The 18294-nt window shown below is 44.2% G+C and overlaps 1 protein-coding gene across 4 annotated transcripts in view; it reads left to right on the top strand.

Annotated features, from left to right (window-relative positions):
* SMYD3 (SET and MYND domain containing 3) overlaps nucleotides 1-18294 on the top strand; it is a 557874-nt gene that overhangs the window by 447237 nt on the left and 92343 nt on the right. For all 4 annotated transcript variants that reach the window (XM_032466566.1, XM_006188107.2, XM_014562147.2 and 1 more), the window contains one exon: nucleotides 16914-17001. In XM_032466566.1, the coding sequence (XP_032322457.1) occupies nucleotides 16914-17001 (88 nt within the window). The remainder of the gene's footprint in view (nucleotides 1-16913; nucleotides 17002-18294) is intronic.

Genomic DNA, 18294 nt, shown 5'->3' with positions numbered 1-18294 from the left:
TCTTTCAGTTGAGATAAGGGTTGGATGACTAAGAGAGCTGAGGATACATCAGACATGCAGGACTTTTGTGGAAAACCTGTGGAAGGTTTAGCAGCATTTGTTAGGGGCAGTGGGGGCTGGGTGAATAAACCAAACCTGTGTTTGTCCACCAGCACCCCAAATGATGTGGGTCAGGATCTCCGGAGCACACCATACGGTTGTCACTTCTTTCTTTCCAGTCACTGAGTCTCTAAGTGTTTCTCCAGCCCGACTCCCTCCTCCCTGGCCTGCTGCAGGAGTGTGCTGGGTGGTCTGCCTGTTTCTGTGTTGCTGGAGTTGAGTGTTTGCACAGCCGCCAGAATGTTTCCAGGAGGGACCTCTCAGCCACTTCCCACTCACTTGGAAGGGGAGATGGTGCATCACTGACAAGGCCACGGGCCCCTGTGTGGCCTCCCTTCTGCTCACCTTTCCAATCCCAGCCCAGTCTCTTGGCTGGAACTTTCCTGCCCCAGGGCCTTTGCACATGGCTTCCCTCTGCCTGAAACAGCCTTCCTGCAGCTCTGTGCTTGCCAGGCTCTTTCTCCTTCTTCCGCTCTCAGCTCAACTTCCCCTCCTCAGTGAGGCATCCTCCACGACCCTATGAAAAGCAGGTGCCTCCCTCCTTGTTATTTCCTACTCCCTCTTTGTCTCCATTACAGTGCAAACAATTATTACATATTCTTATCTGTAGTTGCCTACTTGCTCACTTGTTAAGAATGATCTTATCCATCTTGTTTACTATTGTGGCCTCAGTGCCAACACAGACATCATTATTGCAGCACTTAACAAAGTTGTGTTGCATAAATAAGTCAATAAATACTGCTATTTGTCTAGTATTGAGTTAAGCTCTGTAAGATATGCTAAGTAACTATATTACTGGAAGCTTTGAAATGACTTTTTGCTCCTGAAACGACAGTTTAAATGATGGATGATCAGGAAGGAATATTCTTGTCCTCCTTTCCTCCCACAGTTTTTAGCTTTGAATGTGACCCATCCCAGTTCCCAACACTAGGGCTTACAAACCTGCATGTGAATCCCCTGGAAAGACAGGATGCATAGCTCCAGTGACCTTCTTGGAACATCCCCTCTCATGTGCAGTCTGTGCCCCAGCACTCTTTCCTTTTCCAGGGAAGTACACATTTCCAGCATGTGTGAAACCAGTCTTTAGTAACATGAGGTGGTATGTATTTAGATATGTGATTTTTCTAATCTGATAAGGAGCATAAATATTATTCAGATTATCCTGTTGTATATCTGTGTGTTGTTACAATTAAGGGAGTGTAAGAGAGTCATTTCATAGGGGCTCATAGGCCCAGGACTGGATGGGACCTTGTAGACCCCGCCCAGCAGGGCAGGAACCTCTTCCTCGGTATTCCACCTTGGGGGTGTCTGATTGATATGCACGTTTTTAATGGAGCTCTCAGCACACTCATTGTCATTGAGTAGACCATTCCACTCTCAGGCAACTGTGATCATAAAGTTAATTAACCTCATGAACTAACACCTGCCATTTTAATGCTCAGTATTGCTATTTATCAGAGAAATGTAAATCAAAACCACAATAAGGTATCACCTCACACCAGTCAGAACGGCCATCATTCAAAAGTCCACAGACGATAAACGCTGGAGAGGGTGTGGAGAAAAGGGAACTCTCCTACTCTGTTGGTGGGAATGTAGTTTGATGCAGCCACTACGGATGACAGTAGGGAGTTTCCTTAAAAAACTGAAAATAGATATATTATACTTAGAGGGAACTCTAATTCAAAAAGATACATGCACTCCAATGTTCACAGCAGCACTATAAACAATAGCCAAGACATGGAAGCAACCTAAATGTCCACCAACAGATGACTGGATAAAGAAGCTGTGGTATATTTATACAATGGAATACTACTCAGCCACAAAAAATGCCATTTGCAGCAACATGAATGGATCTGGAGATCATAATTCTAAGTAAGCCAAAAAGAGAAAGAAAAATACCATATGATATCACTCATATGTGGAATCTAAAAGATAGAAAAAAGACACTAATGAACTTATCTACAAAACAGAAACAGACTCACAGACATAGTAAACAAACTTATGGTTACTGTGAGGAAGAGGGTAGAAGACTAAATTGGGAGTTTGAGGTTTGCAGGTACTAATTTCTATATATAACATAGATAAACAACAAGTTTCTTCTGTATAGCACAGGAACTATATTAAAAATCTTGTGACCTATATTGAAAAAGAATATGAAAATGACTGTATGTATGTATATGCGTGACTGAAACATTATGCTGTACACCAGAAATTGATACCTTGTAAACGGACCATACTTCAATGAAAAAATAAATAAATAAAACGTGCCATTTTATACTTACATCTGAGTCCTAGTTCTGCCCTGTGGAGCAATAGAGAGTCAACAGGTTTCTTATTCCACTGGCCAGTCTTCAGGTACTTGAGGCTTTGAGGCAGCGTGAGGTAGCAGAGGGCGCACAGGCTTTGGAGTTGTGCAGCCAGGAGCTCACCTCCATCCCCACCACTTTCTAGCTGCTAGAACTTGATGATGTTACTTTATCTTTCCCAGCTGCAGCCTTGTCATCTATAAATTAGGGACTGAATGGTTTTTACCTTGTATCTTGTTGAAATGATTAAATGAGATAAAGCACTTAAAATGATTAGTTCAAGAAACCCTCAATAAATACTACTTTTATTTGACCTGCAGCTAGCCTGCTTTCAGAAACTCAGCCTCATCTGTAAAATAAGGGAAATAGTTCCTGCCAGAGAGTGGTTCAGGGTTGACATCAGTTAATCCTAAAACACGGTTGGTTGTTCAGCTGGGAATCTATATATGCACTCTCATCCTAAGCAGATTTCATTACCTATTTAAAAAAAAAAAACTCTTTATTCAAGTATGGTTGACATACAGAGAGCTGTACCTATTTAAGGTTTACAACTAGATGAATTTGGAGATAAGCACACACCCATGAAACCATTGCCACGTCTGTGCCATCAACGTGTCCGTCACGTCCGAGAGTTTCCTTCCACTGTCTTTATTATTACTATTACGTTTTTGTGATAAGGCCGCTTAACAGGAGATCTACCCTGTTAGCAAATTGTTAAGTATTCAATAAAGTATTGTTAATAGAGGCATTATGCCATAGAGTAGGTCTCAGGTTTTTATTACCTTGCCCATGGGATATTATGAAAGGCTTCGTTCAATACGTGTTGAAGTCAAAATACATGGTATTAGTAGTATTCACCCTGCATACTGGTACAGTCTCTGTGAAAAAATGAGTGCAGGTGCCAGGACTTGTTCTCAGTGCCTCCCTGCTGTACCCGCTCGCGGATACTGCTTTATCTTTTTAAGTCTCAGTAAGCATTAGCCAAAGAAGGACATTAAGTTCTCTGGTGGGAGGAGGCTTCATTATGCAAACTTTATATTTCTTTGTTTTTCTTGGGGCCTTATTTGCCACTGCTTTGGGCTTCTGCTGCCACTCTCTTTCCCTCAGTTCTTCTGAGAGGACTCATAATAGTTTCACGACTGTCTGCCAAGTTCTTTGACGACCCTGGGATAGTGTTCATCTGGAATTAAAACGTGAACTTTCCTAAAATACCTTGTCCTGTTGGAGAGTAATTTCTTCTGGGAGGAAGGGAAGGGGAAAAACTCAGAATCGAGAAGCTCTGTTCTTTGTGTTATCTGTTGATCTTTTTTTTAATTTTTTTTTAAAAATGGAAATAGTCATTTACAATGTGTCACTTTCTGGTGTACAGCACAATGTCCCAGTCGTGCATATATATACATGTATGTTGACCTTTTACCTCTTGCTCCAAGCAGTAAATCATTTTTGTGACTACTTCGTGCTCACAGAGCCTGGAACCCGCTGTCATTCGGCCTCGTCTCCCTCCCCATCTTCTCCTGGGTGACTGCCACTCTTCTGGGACTGTCCTGGTGTGGCCTGCTCTTGTCCCACCTGCTGTCAGGATCTAGCTCCTGTGTGTCGGGTGCTGCGCTGAGCACTTCACATGCGTTAGCTCGTTTAGTCCTGATGAGGTCGGTCCTCTAGTCCAGTTTCCTGTCGGGAAATGTTTACCAGCTATTTTAGCATCAGTGTGCTCAGATTTTGTTCTGAAGAGTGAGCCAGTGCCACTGTATTGAGTAGAAATGGAGAAAGCAAATGCAAACTTAAGTGACTGTCAAGAATTTTACAAACTCAGTTTTCCAATAGTTTCATGACAACTAGGCCCTCATTATCAAAACTGCAACTGCTTTGTTACTAAACAAGAATAGAAAAACATGTTAAAAGTGGGAGTAGAGACGTGGCCAAACAGTTCCAAAATCTGTTATTAGCATCATGAAACCTTGATTACAGAAATGCCAATGTATTTTCCACAGAAATGTTTGAACAACACAGTGATTGCACTGCAGAGCTTTCCATGCCTCTGTGTGGCCACACAGGATCAGATGCACCTTCCACCTGGCCCGCCCTGAGCTTCTCCCCTTTCCCTCCGTTAACTGTTTCTGGTTTGTTTTTTTTTTTTTCCAACGGGGGAGGTAATTATGTGTATTTATTCATTTATTCTTAGAGGACGTACTGGGGATTGAGCCCAGGACCTCATGCATGCTAAGCATATGCTCTACCATTTGAGCTATACCTTCCCTGGCTTCCCTCTCTTAACTGTTTGATCCAGCCTATGCATTCAAGTCTGTGCATGTGTTCAGAAGTGGGCCCCCAGGTTACCCACCTCCTACCCCGCAAAATAAAGCCTGCAACTGTGAGAAAGCAGCAAGTAACTGTGGACGCAGTAGGACAGTAGAGGACTGAGAGGTGCCGCCCACCCTCCCGGTCAGCGCTCCTGCCCATGGCTGGGTCTCCTCCCGTCCCTTGTGCTGACTGATGGCCTGTTTCCTCCCGCTGCTGCCTCCTGTCCTGCTGTCGACTCACACTTCCACAGCCTTGAAGACCCAGCTCAGGCATCATCTTCTCTAGGATGCTTTCCCTAAGGCCTGGTTGGGCAAAGGGCCCTGCCTCTGTGCTCATAGCCCTGGGGCTTCTCTCTCTCATCACATGCTGTGTTTAGAAATGATATATTTATGTGGCTCTTTAAACCCTTAGGCTATAAGCTTCTCAAGGCTAAGGCCACATCTCAACTATATTTGCAGTCCCAATGCCTCACCCTAGTGTACATTTGGAAATGTTGGAATGTATTGAGTTTAAGGCAGTCATAGTGCCGTAGACTTGATCACTTTTTGCGTCTATTATAAATAAACTAATTTGTGCAGAAGCAGAGAGCAGGGGAGATGCAACTGTAGATTGAGTGGACAAGGAAAACAGGCCTAAACCATGGGGCACTTACAGCAAATCTTAGCAGTGCTGGCAAGAAAATGATGGTATGATCTCAGCGATTAGAAAGGATGACTGGGGCAGCCAAGGCCAGGGGTGGTCCTTGGTCCTGACTGGTCAGTAGAATAATGTGGGGAGCTTAAGAAATACCTGGGGAGTCTATAAAAAATACAGACACCTGCCCGCCCCTGAGAGAGTCTGCTGTCATTTGCCTAGAGGAGACCTGAGCCTCTATATTTTAAAAAGCTCTCCCAATGATTCTAAAAATAGACGCACTGCATCAGACCCTGACAGCAGAGAAGAGAACCAAAGCTGGAGGAGTAATAAGTCTGAGCTGGGAGTGAAGTTAAAGACCTTGGTATCCCTTAAAGCACATTCCCGGCGCAGGTGTGGGCGTCTGGGGTGCCTGCTGTTTGTGTGTTATTGGTGGGATGGGAAAGTCAGCACACTGCAGCCTCCCAGAGTGAACTCAGGCCTCTGATAGATATAAAATAGGCATATCCCAACTAGTTCGGCTCCCATGGGTGACGAAAAACAGGTTCTCTCATATGTTAGACTCTCTGAATGAAGTCCTGTCTAATCTTGCACAGAGCAAGAGGACTTTTCATCTTTGTCTGCTTCCAGAAGAGGATTCCATGCATATTCTAACTGATGATGAGTATTAACTAATATTAAAATCTTACTTTCAAGTAATCTAGAAAGTTAAACAAATAGTAAAACAGAAAGGAAAACAGCTGGGGCTATATATTTTGGCCCCAAAATATGACTCAAGAAGAAAATAAAAACCGATTAAAAGGTAATGATTTTATAAATCGTCTGTGGATGGCATCATAGTATTCCCAGGGACAGGGGATAAGAGAAGAGAGAATTAGGCCATCTTAGACACCCAAAATGCCATTTTAGACACCCAAAATTTGATTAGGGACTTAGTCAGATTGTAGCTATATCTATACTGTTTGGGGCAGATTTGAGATTTGACGTTGCCAACATGCCGGGTCATCATGAAGGAGGCTCACAGCTCAGGCAGCTCAGTGAGTCTTCCGTAGGAGCAGGAGTATTCTGAGTATATACTTGAGTGTATGTTTCCAATTCTCCCCAGATTTCCAGCATGCCCTGCATGAGATCACTTGCCCTTTCCTGTACCTCTTTCTTTCTCTGTGAAGTGGGGACATCTCTGATCATCATCTGGTATTGTTTAGGAAGCTCCCTCAGACTTTTGTCTGTAAGGCTGTGTTAACAGTAATGCCTGCTTGGTTTATGAGATGGTTACAAGAGAATGCAGATGGGGGCAGGGTACCCAACATGGCCAGTGCTTTTATCTTTGACATTTTATATAAAAAGGTCCCCTGGCCGAGGACCAGATTGGAGTTTACTGGAATAGAAAGCACAGACGTGTGCTTTCTGTTGGTGGGGCGCCAGGGAAGGCTCGCCCTGCCTTTAGCCAGCGCCTCACTTCCCCGGGAGGCATGGTTGCCAGGAAGAGCATCTGAGTCCTGGTGATTTTGTGCAGGGTCTCTCGTGCTTATGAGGTAGGGCAGAAGAGAGCTGAACCATGGAATTCGGTCACCTCCTCTCTCTGCCCCTCCCAGACCATAGAAGGAGTGGTCTCCCTGCCGGGCCCTCGGTTTATGAGAGATGCCCTCTGGAATGATCTCCCCTGCTGCCACCCCAACCCTGGCTTCCAGGAACAAGCTCCGTGAGGATTAATACACAGACAGCAGAATTGTTTTAGGATAATTGGAGGAGCACTGGCTTTTCTCCTCTGAGAGACAAATGCAGTTCTGGGCTCTTTCTTTTTGAAAACATGACTGTGATAATTCTTCCCCACGAAATGGGACATATTTCTTTTGAACTTTTTGCCTGTCTGGCTCATGGTCTGAGGATTTCAGTGCTGCCTTACAAGGTGTGAATCAGAACTGGTGAATTTGTGCAAGCCAGCTCTGAAAAGGTAGGGAAGCCAATGGGAATTGCATTAACTGATGTGAAGGTGAAGATCCCGATGTCACATTAAATAATTTCCTTTGGTTTCCCTTATGATTATCTCCTTAAAAAGCATGTCTAGACTTCTGCCCAGGACTCATTATCTGAAATCATTTGTGTGGACCTCAACTAAACTAGTCCCACAGATTTGGGTTTGAGACCACAGATTAAAAATCTAATGTGCTTTGCTTTAGCAGATAAGCAAATACCATGTTCTCAAGTGAGTTTGGAGTGTTGCCCGCTCTAATCATTACACATACAAGTGTTTGAGGGGATGCGTGAGTCAAATAATTACTGTCAAGTTCTAGGGTTGGCAGAGTGCAGTTCTGGGTTGGGTCTAGTCTTTGTTCAGTCCTCTGCATACTCTCTTGGCTCTGACCGGTGTATTTTATACAAGAGAAAAAAATCAGCTTAAAATAGAATGAAGGGGAAAAAAAATAGAATGAAAGGTGTTTGCAATATGTTGCACAACCACAGATTCCAAAGTCTCTCCCATCAGAATTTCAGGTCTCTCTTCATGAACAAGACACCGTATACACAGGTGACTAATGGAGTGGAGTGATTAGTTTCAGTCTCCATGGTAACCCTAATCAGGTTCTCACCTGGGGAAGCAGAGCCAGGAGTCATTGTCAGCCTCTGGGGAGCACAACTGGCCGGCAGCAGAGCTGGGACTGGGGTTCCAGCCTCCTCCTTTCCCTGTCATGGTGCCGCCTGTCACACACTCCCATATGCCAGGAGCGCAAACCCAAATCGTGCTGTTCATCCTGTTTATAAACGTCTCTGGAGAAACCACGTCTAGGTCATCCTAATGGTTGCTCTCAGAACATTGCCCCTTAGAACTAACTTATACCTGACTCCAATCTGTTCTGCTGTAGTTGAAAGTGTTTTCCTGTTTGCAGAGGAAAATGAAAGCGGCTGTTACTCATGAAGGAGCCACAAGATGTGGAGGTGTCGCAGATGGGAGGAGGAGAGGGCTGTGGTTTGGGTCTCCATTAAAACAAAACCTGCCCTGAAATTTGGGGGTGTACTTTACCTTAAGGAATGTTGCCATTACAACAAATTTTCCTGTAAAATGTTTGCATTTTCCCCAGTCTCAAACCTCCCATTTTGTGGTGTCTGCACAAGAATGGCAGGACTCTGCTAGGATTTGTGACTACAAGTTTACAGCTTTCCAAAGCCATCCGTTTGATAGTCTCTGTACCAGCGTGAAAATTTCAGCTTAAATGTGCTTTTGCAAATGGAGCCAGCAGCCGTCTGCTCTGTATAATCCCCTTCTATGTTCTCAGCAACATATCTTTCTAGTATGAGAGGAGAGTGCGAGGAAGTGTCTGCTTCTCAAATGTCTTCATGTAACGTGTAAGTGCCTTTGTGCATCAGCCAGTCATGCTCGTTTTCCACACAGTGTTGCATTAAAGGCAGATTCCAGCAAGCACCACTGACAAAGGGAGGCTTTCAGACTCCCCCGAGTGTGCGGATGCCAACTGCTTTTTATTTGCCCTAAATCGACCTGCTTTTATGTAAGCAAATGAGCTTAATTCTCCAAGAAGAGTTTCAGTCACTGGGACTGGGATACCCAGCACAGAGGGAGGGAAGGTGTTGATGTCGTAGCTGGTAAAGGCCTTTGATGGTTCTCAGTGTTCTGACTTCACACACTCCAGGCTTTGGTCACTCTCCTAGAAGCTGTGAAGGGGACATTCCTCTTCCTCCTGGCAGTTTTGGGTTCCTGGACACGTAACCTTGACCCCGCAGTTGGTTCCAGCGTGTGTCCCTGGAGAAATGTATAGTTGCAGTGGAGTCCTGAGAAATAAAGTTAAATGGGCTTTGGCAGATGCCGCCGGCTGCAGCAGAAACAGGAAGTCCGATGGTCCTCAGTGGAACTGTGCTGCTGGAGACCCAGGGTGTTCCATGAGGTCTCAACATCGACAGTTTGGACTGGGCCTTCAGCTCCTAGCTGCCCAGTGCTCCTCGTCTGCATCCAAGGCAGTGGCAAGACTGGCTGTCTTGAGAGGCTTGCCAACCTGAGAAGAAGATATCTGTTCTGGGGTGAGGCAGCTCGGGGCAGGGGGTGGGGGTGAGTGGCTGGAGCTTCGGGCTCTTGGAGACGCAGAGCTTGGAGCCCTGCTGAGACCTCCTTGTGCACATCACTTTTAGGTACTGAGGTCTCACCATTTTATGAAGTAGATGGAAAAAAAGAACCTTTGCAAGGGGGTTTTACTCAGTCTATGGACTGGGAACAGCACCGGGAAGACATCCTTTCCATCTGCATCACACGGTGACCCATTGCTGCAGTTATCATGGAACCCAGCAGAAGGTACACAAAATCGTGTGCCTGTGGAAGTTCTTTTTTTTTTTTTTTTTTAATCTTTTGGGGGAGGTAATTAGGTTTGTTTGTTTAAAAAGGAGGTACTGGGGATTGAACCCAGGACTTCGTGCATGCTAGGCATGCGCTCTACCCTACTGAGCTATCCCCTCCCCCCTTGGAGGGTGGAGCTTCTTGGTGCATGAGAGGCATCTGTGTGGATGACTACATTGAGGAAGAGCCTTCCAGGCCTAGGGGATGGAACGTGCAGAGATGTAGGGGCCTGGCTGAGTGCGTCTTGACTGCATTGTCATTTGCTCCCTCCTCCATTTGAATGAGACAGTTTTTCTCCCTCTCGCCTAACAAAGCAGGCTCCAGTCAGACCCCTGCCCTCTAAGATGGGAATTAAACCTCAGGCCACAGTGCCGTTCATGACATTAGTGCTTCTAGAGGGTGCAGAGATAAGGTTAGAAAGTGCATCTACTCAGGGAATTATTACCACGGAAAACCTTAGCTTCAGGGAGGTTCAGTATCTTGCCAAGGTCACACAGCTATGGAGCAGAGGTTCACTTTATGACTAAAACCAGTGTTCCTTTCACTAAGTTCTAATTATTGTGTACTGTTGCTGGTTAATTGCTAATTAGAACATTCTGCAAGTTGAAAATGGTTCAAGCTGAGAACGGCCTTTTTCTTCTTCCCCAGTCCATAATGCCCAGTGACTGGTTTGTGATCGATCTGATAATAGTGAATGCTCTATTTTTAACCACTATTTTTCCACTTTATGAAAGAGCTACTTTTCCCCTCAAATTAAATCTGAATTGTTTTTAGTTGTTTTTGCCAAAGGAGGTGAAAATTGGTTCCAGCAGACATGTTTCCTGTAAATCATAAAGGTTTTAAATGATGCTGTACATTAATCTGTTAGCCCCAGTCTGCTATCTATGAACCAGGACACCTCAGTTGAAAGCACTGCAAATTAAACTTTGTTTCCCTCATAATTTTGAATTTCAGGACTTCCCAGTCTTTCTCCTAAGTACAGATGCTATATTTGAACCTCATTTTGCCTTAGAAACAAAATAAAACACAAGAAACCTCTTCTAAGACACTGGAATTATTGAATTACTGGAAAAGTTTATAAGTGTTCAGTAATTTTATTTCCCATCCTATACCCATCTCTCGCCAATCCAATCTAATTAGAGTTTGCATGAGGGTTGGATAACAGGAAGTACTGGAAAGCAGATTGCCTTTCTCCTTTTCCTTTTACGTGAACCATCTGAAATGAGCCCAGTGCAAGGGTTTCAACATCAGACACTTGTAAGGCAAGTGAACACATCTGTTTAAGTGTTCCAGATGCAGAGTATATATGGTTGGCTGCCTCTGATGTTTGAGCCTGATAGAGGCACTGGTCACTTTCCCAAGGACATACTCAGCCAGTCTTGCTGGATTCCAACTGGCCCTGCTGAAGAAACTCAGATCCCAACTTCTAACTGTAACCGCTGGCACCTGGCAGAGAGGCTGCCTAGAGGAAGCATTTGGCCAATTGAATGTAATTGTGTTGACTGGCACCCTTTTATGTAGTGGATTATCTCATATCATCTGGTACCTATTTTTTTCTTAAGGGAGTAACACTGGGGTACTTATTTAGCTGCTATGTATGGGGGAACTTAGATGGCCTCACTGATCCATCCGCTGGGAGATGGAGGCAGGGGCCCCTCTGCCAAGTGAGTGAGAGGAGGCTGAGGATGATTTTGGAGGTAGAAGCCAGCGAAGTCAACAGTGCTCACTCAAAAAACAGCCTCGGTGCTGCTGTCCAAGAGCACGGGTCTTGAGCTAGTGTGGGATTTAAGTCTAGAGTGAAAAGAACCGCCTTCTGTTTCCTTGGTTGAGATTGTCCTTGTTGTTGTTGTAGAATTAAGGACAACGTTATGTTCTTATAATAATGTTCCCTGTGGATTGTGGAAGATGACTTCTCTCTACATTCATTTACTGTGTCACCAAACATTTACTGAGTGACTTACCATGCTGGCCCCGGAATAAATATGATGAAGTCATGGTCCCCCAAGGAGTTGTGAGGCCAGCTGGGGAAACAGTAAAGTCGATCACTGATGACAGCTGGAACTAAGAGAGAAGTATGGAGGGTGGCTATGGTGGCTATGTTGGCTCGGGAGGGCTGGGCTAACTCAGAGGTCAGACAGGGAAGACTTCCTGATCTAGAACAGCCGAGGCTGGTCCTAAAGGGACAAATGGGAAGAAAGCCGGAGAAATGAATGGAAATAGCGATCCAAGGAAAGGGCAGGAAACTGCGATCCAAGTCCTGACAGAATCCGAGGGGAAGAGCAGGTGTGTCGGCAGTAAGATGGGGCGGGGTTGGTCAGATTCGGGCTGGGGCTGCGAGAGGAAGGAACAGGGGTAAACGAGAAGGAATCAGCATCACGCACAAGAAGTGACTCATTCGGGGAAGTTTGCACCCAGCCACTTGGGGGTGGGGGCAGGTGGAGGAGCTTGGGTGTTCAAAGGGAGAAGGGAGAAATTTAGTACTCATTCTTACCGGAAGCCTGAGCACCACTGGCATGGTGTGGCCTTAAATGAGCTAGTTCCATGTCTTTATTGTCTAAAATGAAGACACACTTTTTAAGGACTTTGCTGGAGCTCTGCGAGGGAGTGGTCACCAGAGGGGGAGCTGGCTGGCTCCACGCTGCTTCTGGAGTGGTCAGGTAGTCATGGATCTACTTCTCCTTTTAAGGGTGAGGAGGCTGGGGGCCAGGAAAAGGAGGGCCTGCCAGGGACATGAGGTGGGACAGGGTGGAGGTGCTGCTGGGGCTGGAACCAGCATGGTTTCACTCTCTTCATCATTCCCCAGCGGAGTGAACTTTCTCAGGCATCTTTCTGCTTAGAGCCCGAATTCCTTTTATCATTTGTAGAAAACTCAGCAGTAGTACCTTTGTTGTTGTTTTTTTTTAAATATATATGTATAAAGTGTTCTCCACCTACCGAAAACAAATCTCAGGACTCATCCATTCAAGCGCCTTTTACACAGTAAAGCTGAAATTCAGAAAGGAATTTTTTTCCTAGATAACTTTGTGCTAAATGATAGCAAGTATCTTTGATATGTTTGGATAAGAAATAATGAAATAAGTGTACTAACTTCATACCTCAGGGACTGTGAAAAAGAACACACTAATTTACTCTTATATTTGCAAACTGAAAAAGTGGATTTAAATTAGGCTTCCCTAAGTAGTTTCTCTGTGTATATATGTTACATGTACACACGTGTACACACACACACACACACACACACACACAGAGACACACATCTGAATGGTCTCCTCCTACCTGGTTGGTGTGGGGAGAGGGGAAACAGACCCCACTACAGGGGCAGTTACAGGAGAAGTCGCAGAATGGAAGGGGAGGGTCCGGAGGTGGCAGTGAGGGGAGGAGAACTGGGAACCCTCCAGCCAGTGGGTGTTTGGCTGGGAGTGAATGGAGCTGTGTCTAGCTCTAGTATAAAGTGCTCCCAAGAGCTGTTGTTCCTGAATGTTTGGAAACAAATTCAGAGCTTGCCTGCTCTTCTGTTAAGTAAATAAAGCCTTAGGCACAACCCAAAGAACAGCTAATCAGATTATGGTGGGGATTTAGTTGTGAATATAATTCCCATTTGGAGCTGTTCTGCCTTGGGCCACAGTCTCACCCTGCTTGGTAGAAGAATACAAGTTCCACCGTGGATTTCATGTTGGAGGGTTTTATTACCCTTTCCTGAGTGCTAAGACGAGGACGATCATAGGAACCACAAGTTAAAGGTATGTTGAATGTACTGTCTCACAGACATGAGTTTCACCTTTTAAGCAAGCCTAGGAGAAAAACAAATTCAAATTAAACACAAAGACAGTGGGAAGAGCAGGGGCTCTGGTGCCAGACAGACTTGGATTTGAATCTTACCTCTGGCAGTTAGCGAAAAAGGACATTTACAGCAGTGACTTAAACTTTAGGACTGTCTTGTAGCTCATTTGTAAATAGTAGGTGTTGATGCCCTTCAAGGATGTTGTGAGGAATCATTGAAATACATAACAAGAGTCATCCAGATCATTATCTAATAAACGTTAGCCTTCTTCCAGACCCAGTCTACAGACCTTAACTCGGCATCTGCCACATACAAGGTTGTGTGCTGGGTATGTGGGAGAGGCAGCACCAAAGAGGAGTAAGAAGACGACCTCTGTGTGGCTCTGAAATGGGGAAGGCAGGACACGCACACAAACCACAGCCAGGAACGCTATCCACACCCGCCTCCCTGCTGCTCCTGGAAGGTTCGGGCCGCCTCCTTGCTGTTCTCTCTCCATCTCCCTCTGATCCCCTGTTCCTTCTGCTCCTCTATTCACTGGTCGTCCTCTTGGCGAGACCTTCCCTGATGACCCTGAACTCCCTGGAACCAGTACTCCCCGGCCCTCTTCCCTGTTGTTTGTTTTTCCCTCTGACAAATGTATTTTTTTATGTGTGTGTGTTTTCTGTTCTGCCACACGGTGTAAGCACTGTGACTGTCTGATGTCTTTACGGCTCTATCCTCAGTGCCTAGAACAATGCTGAGTAGGCACTCTGTAAATGATAAATGAGTAGATGAGTGATTGAATTAATTAACTTCAGGAACAGGGAGGGGCATATGCCAAGTTCCCATGGCCAGAAGAACAGAAGTATATTCGGGACTGTATTAGTTTCCCGTGGCTGCTGTAACAAATTATTGTAAATGTAGTGACTTGACACAAATTTATTATATATGGTTTTTTAGGTCAGAAACCTGACACAGGTCTCACGGCTAAAAGCAAGGTCATGGCAGGGCTGCATTCTTTCTGGAGGCTCCAGGGGAGAATGTTTCCCTGCTTTTTTCAGCATCTAGAGGTTACCTGTATTCCTTGGTCTGTGGGTCCCTTCCTCCATCTTTGGAGCCAGGAGAGGCAGGTTAAGTCTTTCTCACATCACATTACTCTGACCTCTCTTCCACCTCCTTCCACTTTTCAGGACCCTTGTGATCCCACTGGGCCCACCTGGGTAGCCCAGGACACTCTCCTTATTTTAAGGTCAGCTGACTAACAACTTTAATCCTGCTTGCAACTGAATTCCCCTTTGCCATGTGACCTAACATATTCACAGGTTCTGGGGACCAGGACACAGACATCTTTGGGGGTCCATTATTCTGCCTAGCACAGAGTCTAACAGGTGAAACATTTTGCCTAGAGCCTAAGGTTTGAGCTACCAGTAGTGACATATAAAACAGGAAACTTTAATCATTACTGGCCATGGTTGTCAAGATTTAATATGTGGGCTTTATCTGGGAGGCACTAGGAAGTTACTAAAGGCTTTGAAGTGACATGGTGGACCTGAGGCTTTAGGAGATGAAGGTAGACTTAGAGCAGATATTTGGAGGGAGACTGATGTTTACCTTTTTAAAAGCAATTGATTTTTATTTCCCTCTTCTACATACAGAAAGCTAGGTTCCTATTTAAAATTTCCTAAAAGAAGTAGGGTCCACGAATGGTGTCTTTTTGAAAACCACCCTGCTATATTACACATCTGTACAGCACATGCACACAGAGACCCATCCAGCCCTGTTACACAGACACACACAAACGCACTCATTTCCTCGTGTGCACACCCACTGCCTCTCCCTGTTTGGGGAATGTTTGTTTCCCTTTTCTGTGGTTCTTGGTGGCCCTCATTTTTTCCTTCTGCCTGGCACCCCTGAGTGACATGTATCCTCCCAGCAGTAACATAAGCTTACTACCAGGGTCATTCTGGAAACCTCCCCTGGTAGCAGGTAAGAATCTCTGGGGAGATAAATATAGCTTGAAAGTCTGCTCTCCCTCACCTTTACCCTCATCCCCTACAGTGGCCATGATTTGCTGTAACTTGCCAGGATGGTGGTTCTCCCTGACACCCACTGAGAATCTAATGGATACTGAACACCTGGTTTTGAATAGAGTCTGATGAGAATGTCTTACTCTTTGATTCACCTCTTTAAAGCAGCGTTATCCATTAGAACTTTCTGTCTTGATAGACCTGTTCTGCATCTGTGCTGCCCAACGTGGTAGCCACAGCCACATGGAGCTATTGAGCTCTTAAAATGTGGACATACAGGGAAAAGAGAGGCCCTAACAGGAGGACATACATTTAATAAATGATGACTTCTAGTTTCATTTTGAATTGCTTTTTAAATCATGATTTTTTAGTTTTTGCAGAAGTCAAAATTGGTTCACATGGGTATAATTGTACTCATCTTTTACCTAGCCTTATTTTGATGAATAACTCCATATTTGATTAACGTGTTATCTGTAAGTCTCCTAACAGATGATTCTTTCTCTTGCCTCTGTTTCCATTCCTGATGCATATAGTTTTATTGAGATATAATCCACATATCATACTGTTCAGTCAGTTAGAGTGTATATAGTTCAGTAACTTTTCGTGTATTCACAGAGTTGTGGAACCATCACCACAGTTGATTTTAGGATATTCTCATCATCCCCCAAAAATCTCCATACTCATTAGCAGTCATTCCCCAGTTCTTCCTACCCACTACCCGCTGTCCTAGCCATTCACTAATCTACTTTTCTGTCTCTATGGATTTGTCTATTCCAAACATTTCGTATTAGTGGAATCATACAATATGTGGTCCTTTGCGACTGGCTTTTTCCCTTAGCATGATATTTTTAAGGTTCCTCCATGTACCAGCCATGTATTAGGACTTCATCTCTTTTTATTGTCAACTAATATTCCATTGTATGGATACACCACATTTTATTTATTTGTTCATCACTTGATGGACACTTGGGTTATTTCTACTTTATTTGCTATTGTGAATAATGCTGCTATGAACATTTATGCACAAATTTTCATGTAAACATATATTTTCATTTCTCTTGGATATATATCTCAGGAGTGGAATTGTTGTATGTTGTAGTAACTCTGTGTTTAACTTTTGGAGTAACTACCAGACTGTTATCCAAAGTGGCTGCCCCATTTTACACACCTACCAGTAGTGTATGGGGGGGTCCCCAATTACTCCACACCCTTACCAACATTTGTTATTTTCTGCCTTTTCAATTATAGCCATCCTATTGGGTGTGAAGTGATATCTCCTTGTGGCTTTGATTTGCATTTCCCTGATGGCTAATAATGTTGAGCATCTTTTTATGTGTTTACTGGCCATTTGTATGTTTTCTTTGGAGAAATGTGTATTCAGATCTTTTGCCCATTTTTTTTAATTGAAGAATTTGTCTTCTTCTGTTCTTTTAATTTGGCCTGAGCAGGACGCTGATATGCTCACTGGTGATGAACAAGTATGGAAGGAAGTTCAAGAATCCCTGAAAAAAATCGAAGAACTGAAGGCACATTGGAGTATCCTTTTACCTGTGGATTGTGTTGTACTGTGGGATTGCTTCTTTATTGGTTGGAGTCTGATATTAATGAATTCAAGTCCAGGGATAGACCTTTCCATGAGCCAGTGAGCTTCATTCTGTTTCATGGTCACTGGCTGTATCCCTGACCCCATCCAAGAATTTGGGTAATGGCTAGGGAAGATTGTGGAGAGATCAGCATGGATTCCTTATCGCCATTAGATGATAATCAAAATTTATAGCCAATGCTAGTAGACAGTAAGTAGTACTCTCTTAATATGTATCAGGTAACAAATTTCTAGATTCTCTTCCTCCCATAACCTGTATCTCTAAAAATATAGCTTAGAATCCTTACAATTTAATGTCATTGACTTCAGATCTAGAAGCTTCATGTTGTGTCAACCATGACTACAATGGCAGTGAAGGTTACTGCACAATAAATTTTCTTGGCGTAAATAGAAAGGACCATGAGTGGGTCAAGTTTCAGAGTAAGGAGAGACTGTGTGTGACGGAGGTCATCTGGGAGTCTTCATCGCTGTTAGATGTGTGGCAGGTAACCTGAATCAGGGGCAGGGTTTGGATATGCCAAGGGTGAGAGGGAGTCACTTCCAGTAGAGGAGTTAACTGGAGCAAAAATGTGACAGAAGGAAAGCACAAAGTAAGAAGAAAGAGACCAAGGTAGATAAAAAAAGACTGTGAAGGTCATCAGATGCCTTGGGTAAATGATATCCCAGGCACTAAGAAAATCTACAGATGAGGTTTCTAATCTACAGTGTTCTTTAAAGAATTGTAAAGAAACAAGATAGGCAGTTAGACAAATGTTCCTATTTTTGAAGGTGAAATAAGTCATTTCTGAAATCTACACCCCAGTGGGATGTTGATTGGTTGGTGTCTGTTTGGGTAAAGAATTTAGAATTAGCTGCTAAAGAAAGGAGGTTGTGATCACCAGAATGCTGCATGGGTTCACTGAGAGCAATGGAGGCCTCAGAGTCATGGCTTTCTTTGGTAATGTTCATACATAGATTTCAGAAAGAGATTTGATAAAAAGTAGCTAAGAAATGTATGCTAGATGCTACCGTGACCAGACATCTCAATGAATGGTTGAATAGCTATACTGAAAAAATGATGCTCACTGGATCATTCTCACTGTAGAGCGTGTTCTGTTCTCATCTCAGTCCTCCCCCACCTTTGATTCTGTACCTTGAATGAGCCCAGGCTCATCAAATTCCCAAAGGTGTAGGGATGGGGGGAGGTTGGCAGAGGTGGGATGATAGAATCAAGAGCTCAGAAGATC

The sequence above is a fragment of the Camelus ferus genome, chromosome 23 (genome assembly GCF_009834535.1).
Source record: "Camelus ferus isolate YT-003-E chromosome 23, BCGSAC_Cfer_1.0, whole genome shotgun sequence".
NCBI classification, from domain to species: Eukaryota; Metazoa; Chordata; class Mammalia; order Artiodactyla; family Camelidae; genus Camelus; species Camelus ferus.
Note: the sequence above shows the minus strand (reverse complement) of the source record. Positions and strands in the feature narration are given on the sequence as shown.